Source organism: Bison bison, unplaced genomic scaffold (assembly GCF_000754665.1).
Source record: "Bison bison bison isolate TAMUID 2011002044 unplaced genomic scaffold, Bison_UMD1.0 scf7180017864243, whole genome shotgun sequence".
Lineage (NCBI taxonomy): Eukaryota > Metazoa > Chordata > Mammalia > Artiodactyla > Bovidae > Bison > Bison bison.
Genome location: NW_011494815.1, coordinates 3,526,776 through 3,539,171, shown reverse-complemented (window position 1 = coordinate 3,539,171; position 12,396 = coordinate 3,526,776). Strand labels below are relative to the sequence as shown.

Below are 12,396 nucleotides of genomic sequence, written 5' to 3'. Positions count from 1 at the left end.
TGAATTAGAAATTCCTAAGGGAAACTCCCCCCACCTCCCCACTTACTTCTTGATGAATTCTTGATGAATTGTACTTAGTACCCTACTATCTCTGAACAGTCACTGTGCCCTGCCGGGTTCTTCCTGAGGTCAGTGAAACCTGAACAGATAACCTGTGGTAAAGATTCAACACAGTGCCACCCCCCCAACCACCACCTCCAAAGTATACACCTTCCCCTGCAGAGGCTGGCCGGTGACCATGTGACCCATCCACCTCCCCGCGGAGTTGCAAGTGTCTGTGCTTACCAGTCATGATCCTCTGGGCCTCATAGGGCTCCATGTAGCCTGCGCTCTCTCCCTTTCCTGTTTTGCTTTTGAGATCATTCTTGGCATCAAAGGGGTCCGAGTAGTCATCAGCGATGGTCACCTGTAGAGAAGATGGCAAGGGTGTGAGTCCACCTGGGGCTTTCTACTTCACTTCTGTTCACAGCCAGGCTTTGCTTCAACAAATATAAACCGAGTCTGTGCCAGGTGGGCAAGGAAGGGGAGGTGGAGGCAGGAGTCTGAACTGGTGCCCACCAGCAGGGAGCTCTGATTCTTGCAGGGGTAACAGGGAACCCACGTTGCTGTGCTCCATCCTAAGGGAGGGTCCTGGGCCTGCACAGGTAGGATGGCTGCTCCAGGCACAGTGAAGTGAGAACAGAAGCACAGAGGCAAGAACCTGGAGGGCGTCTTCGGGGGATGTGACTTGCTTAGAGTAATGGAATGAATGTAGAGGGAGGAAAGTTGGAAAGGAGCTCGCAGAAAGCCCAGAAATGCTGACATGCTCCTGGTGCTGGCTGAGGCATAGAAGAGTTTGTCTCGAGATAATTATGTCCAGCGTTCCACTTTCCCAAATCTGGAACACAACCATGCCTTGGGTAATCAGACAACAATTCGGTGAGATCAACGCTCTGCAAAGATGACTGAGGCCCCAGCCGGGCCCAGTGAAAACACAAGAGCAGCTCGGGGATGGCCAGACAGACTGCTAAGGGCAGCGAGGGCCTTGGAAGCCACATATCAGAAGACTCTCCTGTGACAGATGAGGAAACTGAGGTCTAGAGCGGGCGGGGGCTGAACCGAGACCCTTGGCTGGTTCCTCTGCCTCCTTCCTGGACTCCTCATTTGTCTGTATTCCAGAAAACAACGAAAGTTCCACAACAAACAGAGCAGTCACCTGGAGCCAGGTGGTGGGGGCAGCCAGGGGAGTCCCCGAGATCATAAAAAAATCTGAGTTTTGAATACTTCAAAGCTTTCTCTTTTCCCAGGAGAAAGGTAAAAATTCCCAGTTGCATGCTAAAAGCAAACACAGCAACTTTTCTTCTCATTGGAGGTGCCCCCTTGGGGCACCCTCACCAGAGGGGAAAGCACAGGTCCCTTTTCAACGCATCCTCGCTCCACCAAAACTCTCTGTGACTTGGGCTCCTTTGGTCCCACATCTAGCAAAGGGCAAGTCCTCAGCCTCCCAGCCAGGGCCACCCAGCTGCCTCTTTTGAGAGGAGGGGGGCAGGTTAGCCTGTCTCTCAACCCTTGGGGTTTCATGAATTGTTATTTAAATTGTAGGTTTAATTAGAAACCACAGGAGCCTCCACTCTCACCCAGCTCCTGGAATGTAAGGCATTTGAGGGGCCTGTAAACCCAGGGGAAGGGAAAAATCCCCCTTTGTCTGCCGGGTAAGTGGCAGTTTGTGGCAGCAGCCCTGGCCGGGTGAGCAGAGTGACCTCCAGCTGCCCGGAATGTGATGCCCACGTTAGGACCGCGGGCAGCTGCCCTGTCACCAGCATGTGGCCAGGACGGCCGGCGGGAGGCATTGCACACAGCAGTCACTGCTCCCTGAACAAGGGCAGGCTTATCCGTGAAAGACCCAGGGCTGTAGCACCATCTGAGCATGTGCAGGGCCCGCTGCCACCGCTCCGAAGCGGCTGTGGGTCAGGCTCTAGTCCCAGTGGAGGCGCTTCCAGATGCTGACATTGTAATTGTGGCCTTTCTGGGGACTCCCTGAGCTCAAATGACACGGGCAGGGAGAGATGGGGGAGAGGAGCGGTAGGGCCTTTCATGTCTTCCATATGATATTTCTACTCTACCATTTGCAGAACACATTAGGGAGAAAATTAGACACGTGAACCACTGTCCTACAGAACAGCTCAGATGCAGATCTGGGGTGCATAGGGTTTTGTGTCTCAGAATTCAAATGATGAACCTGCTGTGGATGACATGTAATCTCATTTCTCTCGTCCTCGCCTTCCTTGCAGTCTCTTTTCTTCGTGAACACCCTCCGACTATTCTGCAACGAGGAAGGGAGCAAATATTTCCCTAAGAGAACAAAATCACTTTGGGGGGATTAGCTGGGGAGGGTGCTCGGCTGCGTAATCTAGAAATCAACATTCCAGCTCCTCCCGGAAGTGCTCAGTAATTTGCAAACACGGAGGCAAGAAGGATACAAACCAAATCTTTGTTCGCCCTGGGACGGGAGCTCTGGGAGGCCTTCGGTTCAGCAGGCGCTATCTGTATTTTCTAATTAAAATGAGATCTGAGCTCAGGCTGTCATGGGGGCCCTCAGGCTGCCTGCCCTGCTTGCTTCCGTTTCAATAAGAATTTACAAATCCCGAAACCAGGGAAAGCTCCTGGTCTCTGCTGACATATGGTTCTAGTTATACCTGCTGACAGTTTGAAAATCCTTCCGTTTACAAAAAAACAGTTTAGAATTCTGTTAGTTTAAGAAGCAAATCGGAAGGTTCCTAAAAATGTATAATATTTAATCAATTTCCTTTCAAACTTCAAAGTAAGATTGGTAGAGGGGAGGGAATTTGAGGTTTAAGCAACGTGAAACTCGGCAAACACTAACTGAGCTGTCTGACCTTTCACAAAATCTTGTCCTGGTTTTTGGAGTAAAAATTTAACCAAGAGTTAGGAGAGTTGAGTAGGAAGCTTAGCCATGCAATGTGCCACCGGCCTCAAGGGTGGCCACTATCCAAGCTGCCCAGGGACACCACGCTTTGCTTTAAAATGCCCCTGTTAGTGGACAAGCACCTTAAATCTAATTAAACAGTTCAAGCAAAAGGGAGCCAACCGGGACCCCTCTGTAGGTCAGGCCACTCAGGTATACAAGAAGCTTTCCGTGATTTTGATCTTGAATAGGCAAACACCCAACAGGGCACTGGACCCTTCAGATGGCCAGTTTGCCTTACACAGGCAGGTGCAGAGCTGAGAGGGGAAGCCAGGCCACTGGGCCCACCACTCCCCAGGGAGGAGAGCAGCAGAAGGACGGCTGTTGAGTGTGGCTGCCTAACTAGATGTGGCTGCCTAACACATCGTCTTTCATGGTTTTGGCCTCCTGGGATGGGTGTACTGCCTGCCCCTCTCTGAGATAAGAAGCCAGGTATGGCTAAAAGCCAGGCAAGCCTTTTCTTGCTTTCAAACAAAATTGGAGAGTCTCAGGTTAGCCAGTGGCCCTGAAGGACTTTCATAGGTTTATAAAGCGGTGAAACTGGAGCGGGGCGGGAGCGAGGCGGGGAGGGTGGGTGCTGTCCTCAAGAGCCCTGTCCCAACCTCCCATTTTTGTACATGGCCTACAGCAGTCCCTGGCGGCTCAGACAGTAAAGAATCTGCCTGGAGTGTGGGAGACCCAGGTTCGATCCCTGGGTGGGGAAGAATCCCTGGAGAAGGAAATGGCAACCCACTCCAGTATTCCTGTCTGGAAAATCCCATGAACGGAGTCTGGCAGGCTACAGTCCATGGGGTTGTGAAGAGTTGGACACAACTGAGCAACTTCACTTTCCTTGCCTTTCCACAGCAGTCCAGAGGATTCTAGAATCCCAGCACACTCAGTGCCCCTCTGACAGGGCTCTGGAGTTAGCTCCACAGGCCTCCTTTCTGCTTTGCACACACTGCTGGGTGGAACTGGTCCATCCCTGACAGCAGTCTGAAGCCTGGGTCTTCTCGAGGATTTAGTTTCATGATGGGAGGTAGTCTTTCAATTCACCCCCAAAGGGAAGCACTAGAGGAAAGTGGGGGCCTCCACTTGGGCACAGGCCCACGTGCTTTAACGAGACAGTGGCACTTGTATGGAGAACCGGGTCCTCTCTCTCCACAGGCTCTGGGTGGAAAGGTAAATGGTAGAGCCACTGTGAAGGCTAACTTTGGGCAGAATCCACTAAACTCCAAAAAAGCACGTGGTTTGACCCAACAGTTTCACTTCTCTGTATTTATTCCCAAATGTGCACAAGGGAGACTTGGGCAAGGATGTTCACTAAAGCAAGTAATAAAGAGAAACTTCAAGAACCTTCTATGTCCATCAATAGGCGAATTGCTAAATAAACCGTGCCAGTTTCTACTAAGGAATATTATGTTTTAGATTAAAAAAAAAAAAAAAAAAGCAGTCACTCTAATGCTATTGCACCAACACTGCTCCATGATATAGCTTTGAATGGAAAGAAAGCAGGTTGTAGAATGATAAATACAAGATGATACCTATTTATGAAAATTAAACAGAAACTTGTATCTCTATTTAATGTAACAAAAATGTCTGGGGAGACAGACTCTTCAAACTGACAATTCCTCTGGGAGGAGGGAGGGACTAGGATGGGGTGATGAGAGAAAATAAAAGGAGACTTGTCTGTAATATTAATACATTTTTCAAACAAGAAAAACTTATTACTCAATTATATGAAAAACTAAATTTTCCAAAGCACTCCTCTTCACAGATTATTTTTGGTAGAGGAGATAAACTACTTCTTAAACTAGCCTGAAGATAGGCGTGGCCTGGAATCCTTGTTTTATAAAACCCAGATTCTTAGCCCTAATAACTTGTATATTTAATAAGTAACCCAGGTGATTCTTATGAGTAAAGTTTGGGAAACCTTAAGTTAGAGCCAGCCCCCTCGCCCACCAATCTAAAGCTAAGCCTCTCGATATGACTTTGGAATTCCACTTTTCCCAGATGTTTCTCAGCCTTGTTCAATAAAGTGAAGCAAGAAGTCAGTGTAAAATGCAGCTCTCTCTTGCTTTCTTCCCTGGGGGTCAAGTGGAGTAAGAGATGATCCAACACGCCTTGATCCATCTCCAGGATCCAAGACGCGGGAGTGATGGCATCCTCTGTGCAATCCTGAGGGCTGGTCAGATTGAGCAACATGCCTGAGCTGGGGGGAGGCCAGATACTGCCCTGCCCCCTGAGGGGAGCCAGGGCTGAAGCTGGGCCTGGCTGTGAAGATGGGCAATGCTCTCTGTTCAAAGCATAGATCCTATCAGAACAAGACTGCTGTTCAAACTCTCCAGGAAGGTTACCTGGCTCCAGGGAGGGCTGGTGGGACTGTGGAGAAGAGCTGAAATGTACAGGTATCCCTGCTAAAAGCACTCAAGCCTACTGAAAAGAAGGGACACGAGACGGGCAGCTCTACCTTCCGGGACGGGGTGGCCTGTGCTGTCCCCACTGACCCACAGGCACCTCCTCCAAGCCATACAGGCACCTCCTATGCTCTGCTGCCTGTGAAAACTGGCAGCATCGGGCTGCCCCAGCTCAGCCACTTGCGGGATGAGGCAAGACCAGTTTCCACCACCCTCCGCTGCTTTCCTCTTCCTGGAAAGTGAGGGGGCGGCAACCCATGAGGCTCTGTGTCCTTTCCAGGCACATGGCTTTTGTCTGCTCTACTCTAAAGCAAACTGCGTGTGAACACACCTGGGAATGTTCTACATGGTCCCAGTTGGACCATTCCTTATCAATTTATTCTTAAAACTGTGCTAGCTTTCTTCATGGTTTGGGGGTCATTGATCTCTTTGGGAATCTGATAACTGATAAAGTTGTTGCTCCCTCCATCACATTCATATATGCCTGCAAAGTGTCAGGCACTTCTCAAAAAGGTCAGGAGCCCCAGATTAAATGACTAAGCCTCCCCACTGCCTTCGGACCATTTTAAAGAACAACTAAGGGGCTTCCCTGATGGCTCAGTGGTAAAAAAAACCCGCCTGCCAATGCAGAAGACATGGGTTCGATCCCTGATCTGGGAAGATCCACATGCAACTAAGTCTGTGCCACAACTACTGAGTCTGTTCTCTGGAAGCCTGGGGACAGCAGCTACTGAGCCCATGAGCTGCAACTACTGAAGTCCGAGTGCCCCGGAGCCCGTGCTCTGCCGTAAGATAAGCCACCACCATGAGAAGCCCGCTTACTGCAACAAAGAGTAGCCCCAACTCGTGGCAATTAAAGAAAAGCCCATGTCGCACAGAAGACCCCAAAAATCAATCAATCAATTTTATTTTATTTATTAATAAAGCCAAAAATAAATAAATAAGAGAGATTCAACATCCCTGGCTGAAAATACAGGCCAGAGTATGACTGGCCTGCCTTTGGACTGTGCAGGGGCAGAGGGGCCATGGACAGCCTGGGGTTCTGTGTCTTGGCTTTCCAGCTTGAAACCCAGGAGCCCTCCCCTCCACTCTGGGGGTCAGGAGGGCTCCTTGAAGGTAAGTGAACAGCATGCATGGCAGCAGCAGCCAGTGGCTCCCTGTTTATGCCCCCATCAGGAGACTGGCAGGCTGGAGTCCTGGTCTTCCTCTGGGGCCCACCGTGACAAGCCTGACATCCTCAAGAGGGAGACTCAGTTGCCATGCTGACCAAGAGATGGCATTAACAGAACAGGGATTTGGGGGCCTGGAGAGGGCTTCCAATGATGAGGGGCTGCCTGGAGAAGAGGAGGTAGACAGATGCTCCACACAGACCCAGACTATACAGGAGTAAGCTCGATGAGTCAGGAAGGACATCTAACAGCCAGTGAAAGGAACAGCTGCCTGGGAACTGGAGCTCCTGCCATTCAGGTGCCCAAGAGAAGCTCTAAGGTGGCTGTCTGGTTTGGGTAGAGGTCAGAAAACTGGATACCACCTGTCTGTGCTCTGTTTGTTAGTGCAGCTTCAGCTGCTCCACAGCAGAACACCGGCTTCAAGGAATACCTAGCTGGGTGGCTGTCTGCACAACCCCAACTGTGACCAAGATGGGTGGTATTTCCAAAGCCCCAGCAGCAGGCCAGAACTGTGCAAAAACACAGAAAAATGAGTGGCTCCACAGAAGGGACCCCCACCAAGCAGAAATGTCCCAGACAGAGCATTCTGGCCCGAGCCGACTCTCCTTCACCCTTGCGGGTTAACTTTGACCAAGCTTCTTTTTATCTCTCCAAGCTCCAGCAGTTCTTCCATGAAACAGGGCAAAACTATTTGCTTTCTCAACTTTATGTGAGTTTCGCGAAGAGCAAATAATCTCATGACTTGGGGACATGTCAGTAGTTTATAAAGAATAGGCTATGGTGGCACCTCCTGGGAGCCCGGGATCAAGCTGGGGTCTCTGTCCATGGGAAGCTGAAAATCTAGTCCGAAAGACAAAACAAAGACCCAAGAAGAAACCCCAGAAAAGGCCCCAGTGATGATTACAGAGAGAAAATTGGCTGCAATTAGGCATGACAACAGCTGTCACATTTCTCAACCACAAAAAGAAAAATGTTTGTGAACGATCCTTTTTTTCGCCTTTTATGCTTTGCGGAGGATGCACCTAGTCCAGGGACTTGGTTAAGAGGTAGAGAACCTCCAGGCCACCTTCCATGTGCTGAGATGGCAGCGTGCTCTGGGTCTATGCCCACGCCCAGGGCTCCGAGGGGTCCACAAAACAGGCTGCAACACACACAAGGCTGTGGGGACACCCCGCCCCCCATGCGGAGATACAGGCAAGCAGTCCCTGCACGCCACTCCTTGTCCCTGGCTTTGACCATCATAGACCACCTCTAACTACAGGCACACCAATAAATCATTTCTGACATGGTAAGAAAATTAATTTGGGGAAGATTAATTAGCTACATTCAGGCGTTCAGCTGAAACTCCTGGAAATCAGATGGTGGGCAGAGTGCTTTTCCGCACTGACCTAGGACAGATTCCCTTTCTCTCCTCTAAGGTCTGACTCAGCCACGCAGAGTCATCTCGAAGTGCTAGGCCCCTCTTTCACTGACGGAGGTCGAGGGTTCTGCCCATAAGGCTGCAGGGGCGGGAGCTCACAACCCTACGGTTCAGTCATTCAGGACAGTTGTCACTATCCAAGCAGCCGCCATCCGTTTCTTGGGTGTTTTGTGGTAAACGCTTCTTTACAGACCAGCCAGTTAGCTGGCCCGCAAGTCAGGAGGCGGTGGTCTCCACTGGTCTTTCCAGTCCTGCCCCTCCCAAGGCCACAGCTGCTTGCCTAGACACCTGCAGGCTCCAACTTGTCAGGAAAAATGCATTCCAAATTACAGCCTTCGTCAGCGCCTCTCCAGCCCTGCTTGCTCGCCTCCCCCCTCCTCTCACATGCACACCTCGCCCTCCTTCAGTTTCACCCCATGGAGAAGGCTGTGGGTCCTGGGTGGGAGGTTGTTGGAGTGGAGCCTGGCCTGGCCCTCTGTTCATTTACCCCAGAACCTTGCTGTTATGTGGTAGGGACAGGCTTCTCAGCATCTCTCAAGCAGTGGGAGGTTCTATTTTGAACTCAGAGATAGCTCAGGCTTAGTATTTTTTCATTGCTTTTAGCCAGAACCTACAGACAGAGAATCCAGTGCCTCCCTCCTGAGGACAGAAGCACCTGGGGGTCTGCAGAGTCACTACATGTGGGGTCAGAGTTCAGAGGGCCTCGGGAGACAATCTAGTCCAGTGGGTTTCAAACTTTTATGTGTAAAAATTGTGCAGAGGAAATCTCACACGGAACCCCAACATTTTCTACTTTCCATAGCCTGAAAAGCACGAATGCACTGGGGAGCAGGAGGTCTTGGGGAACGGGGAGTGAAGGTCAGTGCCAGAAATAGATAACCAAATGTTTCTTCACTCCCAGCTCCACACGATTCCCGTGATACCTGGATGCCTATCTAATTTTTCTCTTAAAGTCTGTCTTAAAGATTTTGGGGCATATTCACCACAATCATGCCCCAGGAAAAACACACTAGCTCCTCTCACAAGAACCTTCATCCATCCCCACAGACAGTTCCTTGTGGGAGGCAGCCCCAGGCCAGGCTCAGTCCACCTGGGGATACCCACTGGGCATCACTTTGTCCTCCCCTGAGCTCTGGCTCAGCACGGCCCAGCCCTCCTGCAAACCCCAACCACCTGCACCCACCTTCCCAGACAGTCCTCTCTCCCAAGCTTCCTGCTCAAGAGGGGAAGTGCTCCTGCTCAAGTGCCCCTCCTGGGTTTGGGGCTACTGCCTAGAAAGCACTCTGAGACCAGACCCAGGACAGGAAGGCTAAGATGGGAATTTTCTTCTTCCCTGGCAGGGCTCTCTAGACTTTCCATCATCAGGAGCAGGGACAGGGGACGGTTCTGAAAGTCAGGCACCTCTCGGGGCCTTAGGCCCCTCGTCTATAAAATGACAGCGGGGTGGGGATAAAATGATCCCATCTGAGTGATATACTTACAACGGGGCTGGCACATGGCGAGTCCTGAGAAATGTCAGTTCTGATGATTGTCATCTCAACCCATCATCCAGCCTGATGGAGTCCCTCCTCTTACTGAGGAGGAAACTGAGGCCTGGGGAGGGAGGGGGAGGGTCTTGCAAGTCACCTGGATGCCCAGTAACAGAATGCTCATTAGCAGGGTGACAGAACCAGACTCCTGGCAAATCCCAGCCGCACAAAAACCTAAGTCGTTTGGTGACCTACATACATATTTATAGCCGCCCGCTTCCAAAATGGGTTTTAGATGGCTGAATTGGAGTCATTTTTTGGTCCCATCCGCTGTTCCCTTCCCAAGGAAGGATCAGGCATGCCCGTGGGGCTTTCTCACGGTAACAGGAGGCTGTGTCCAATAAGAACAACTTCTCCAGTGGACTCAGAAGAAAAGTATGTAAAGCAAACGCAGTGTGCAAAGGAAAAGTATGTAAAGTAAAGAAGCCAAAGCCTTTCCCGAGGTCTCGGGCACTTCTGAAAACCCCTGGAAACCAGGCCTCCATGCTCCACGCAGGGCCCAGGAGAGAGCAGGAGTGGAGAACAAGGGGGCTTCTCCCACCAGCCTTTGCTCTGTGCTCACAGCTGGATCAAGGGGAGACGGGGCCCAGGCTGGCACAGCGCATTTCAATAATCAGCAACAGTGGTGCAGGACCGTACTAAGTGAAGGGTCATTCTCTCTGAATGCAGCCCATTAGGATGATTCATGCACTTTTCCAACCTGGGAGCCGCAAAGCAGGCCAGGCCCCAGCACCTCTAAGATGTGAGCACTAAACAGCGGCCCCTCCGCCACCCCCGAGTCACTGCCTTTTTATGGAGGACATGCAGCATCGGCCATAATTATCACCACCATATTTCCAAGTTTCCAATTATATTCAGCTTAATAGTGGGTGCTCAATAAACGGTGATTCACTTTTGAAAACAATGCCATGTTCTCAAATCCTTCAGCAACCAAGCCTCAATTAACTCTTTCTCTCGGGCAGTCCTCTAAGTTAAGCAGCTGTCCCTGAAGCCCAAAGCACTTTTTCTTACATGTACTTGGCCCCTCCTAAGGTATGGGAAAGTTACCAGGGACAGAACATTGCAATGTCATATCTGTCTCTGTTACCCTGTACTCATGATGTGCTCTTTGCTGGGAGGCAGACTCGGGCGGGTCCTTCCATAAGGCAATCAGCCCCTGGGCACAGCAGGGCCCTCACAAGATGCGCTGGGCAGGAGCAAGGGTGGGCGGGGATATACAGGGCGGTACTGAATTCAGGGACCCGAGCTTCAGTGCTTTCTGGCTTCTCCCCAGGTGTGGCAGTCTGGGCATGTCTCTTCCTCTTCTCTGAGCCTGAGCTCTCGCCCCTTCACTGTGAAAACATCTTCCTCCAGGGGTGGGAAGAAACTGAGTCAACGGACCGAGGGATAACACCATACTGGCATGGGCGAAAGCAGTAGAGAACCGGGAAAGGATGCTGTTCCCACCTGAGATGCCACAGGCCAGGTATTTTAGTCTGGGTTCTCCCAGATGCAGAACCGGAAGCCAGGAGTCAGGTGCAAGTGGTATATTTGGGAGCTGACACTTAGGAGGGATGGGGAAACGGGTCAGGGAGGGACAGCAGCAGGAAAGCTGGGTAATCAAGTCAGCTACCAAGGTGAACCACCCAAACTCCACCCAATTTGGAAACTTTTGAACACTGTCTACATAAACCTACTGTTCAGAATCATTTTACCAAGGTGAGGAGGACAGGGGAACCAGACACCAGCTAACTCTGGGAGGGCCCTTTGGAAGCTGTTCTTGAGCCCTGACTTCTGGGCTGCCTCACGAGTGTGGGAAGGATGATCACCCCATTGCAGGTCCTGCACAAAGCCTCGGGGAGAGATGCAGGTACAAGCTAGCTGGAGGAGGCTGGACTGGTGAGCAGGAAGGAGGAGGAGGCTGACAGCATCCGCTGCCGAGGGCCAAGAAGAGCCTCACACTTGGTGAGTTTACACGTAGCTGCAGCAACAGGCGGGCCCATCAGATGGCCCCAGACTCCTGTCCCACTTGGCCCCTAGCCTACCCACACCGCTGTTCTCAGAATTTCAGGTTCCTCATCCACGCAATGGGAAGAAGGATCTCCAGGTCCCATCCCCTCCAAGCATTCTGAGCAGAGAATAATGGCTTTGAAAAGGTGGTGGAAACTGTACAGACTCATGGAAGCAGGCTGTCCCTGGAAGCCAGCTTCCCTAGCACAGGCAGTGTTCCCACACAAAGGCCCTGGGTCATTTTCTCCTGGGCGAGGGCCACCGTTCCAGAGAACAAGTAACCAGCACCTGGACAAAACCAAATGGGGACCATGATGGGCCACTAGTCCCTTCAGAGGCCTGCAAAGTCACCTGGCAGCTTGAGGGAGGGCTGAAGCTCCAGTGCAGTGGGTGGGCTGGTAGAACACGTGAGCACCTGGAAAGGCCTTGGGGGCCACAGACCCCAGCAGGGTGAGCCTGTGTGCAGAGGGGCCACAGCCCCCCTTGACTGGCTGATGGAGCACCAGACCACTGCGGGACCCACACTTCATCCACCCTGTAGCTGAGGACGCTGGCAGCCCGTGCCGGCGCCTGACCCCACAGGCAGAGAAGTGAGTGGCCTGCAGTAACACTGTTCTCAGCAGAGTCTAAAAATGCACCTCCTTGGTGCAGACATCTATGGCCCAGACCACAACCAAAAGTGCAGAAGGAGAAAATTCTGAACCGGCAGCTGGAGTTCTGACTTGTTCCAGGATGAGGTGAGCCGCTTGAGGACCCCTACTATGCAGCCAACAAAAGAGGGTAACAGAATCTTTTCAAAATTTATTTTTGATTGATTTATTTTGGCTGTGCCGGGAGGTCTTAGTGGCAGCATGCGGGATCTTTGATCTTTGTTGCAGCATGCAGGATCCAGTTTCCTGACCAAGGAACCAAGGCACCCTGCATTGGG

At 51.4% G+C, this 12,396-nt stretch overlaps 1 protein-coding gene across 1 annotated transcript in view; it reads right to left on the bottom strand.

Annotated features, from left to right (window-relative positions):
• SHB (Src homology 2 domain containing adaptor protein B) overlaps positions 1-12,396 on the bottom strand; it is a 134,887-nt gene that overhangs the window by 85,519 nt on the left and 36,972 nt on the right. The window contains exon 2 of the mRNA XM_010847071.1: positions 286-406. Within this exon, the coding sequence (XP_010845373.1) occupies positions 286-319 (34 nt within the window). The 5' untranslated portion in view covers positions 320-406. The remainder of the gene's footprint in view (positions 1-285; positions 407-12,396) is intronic.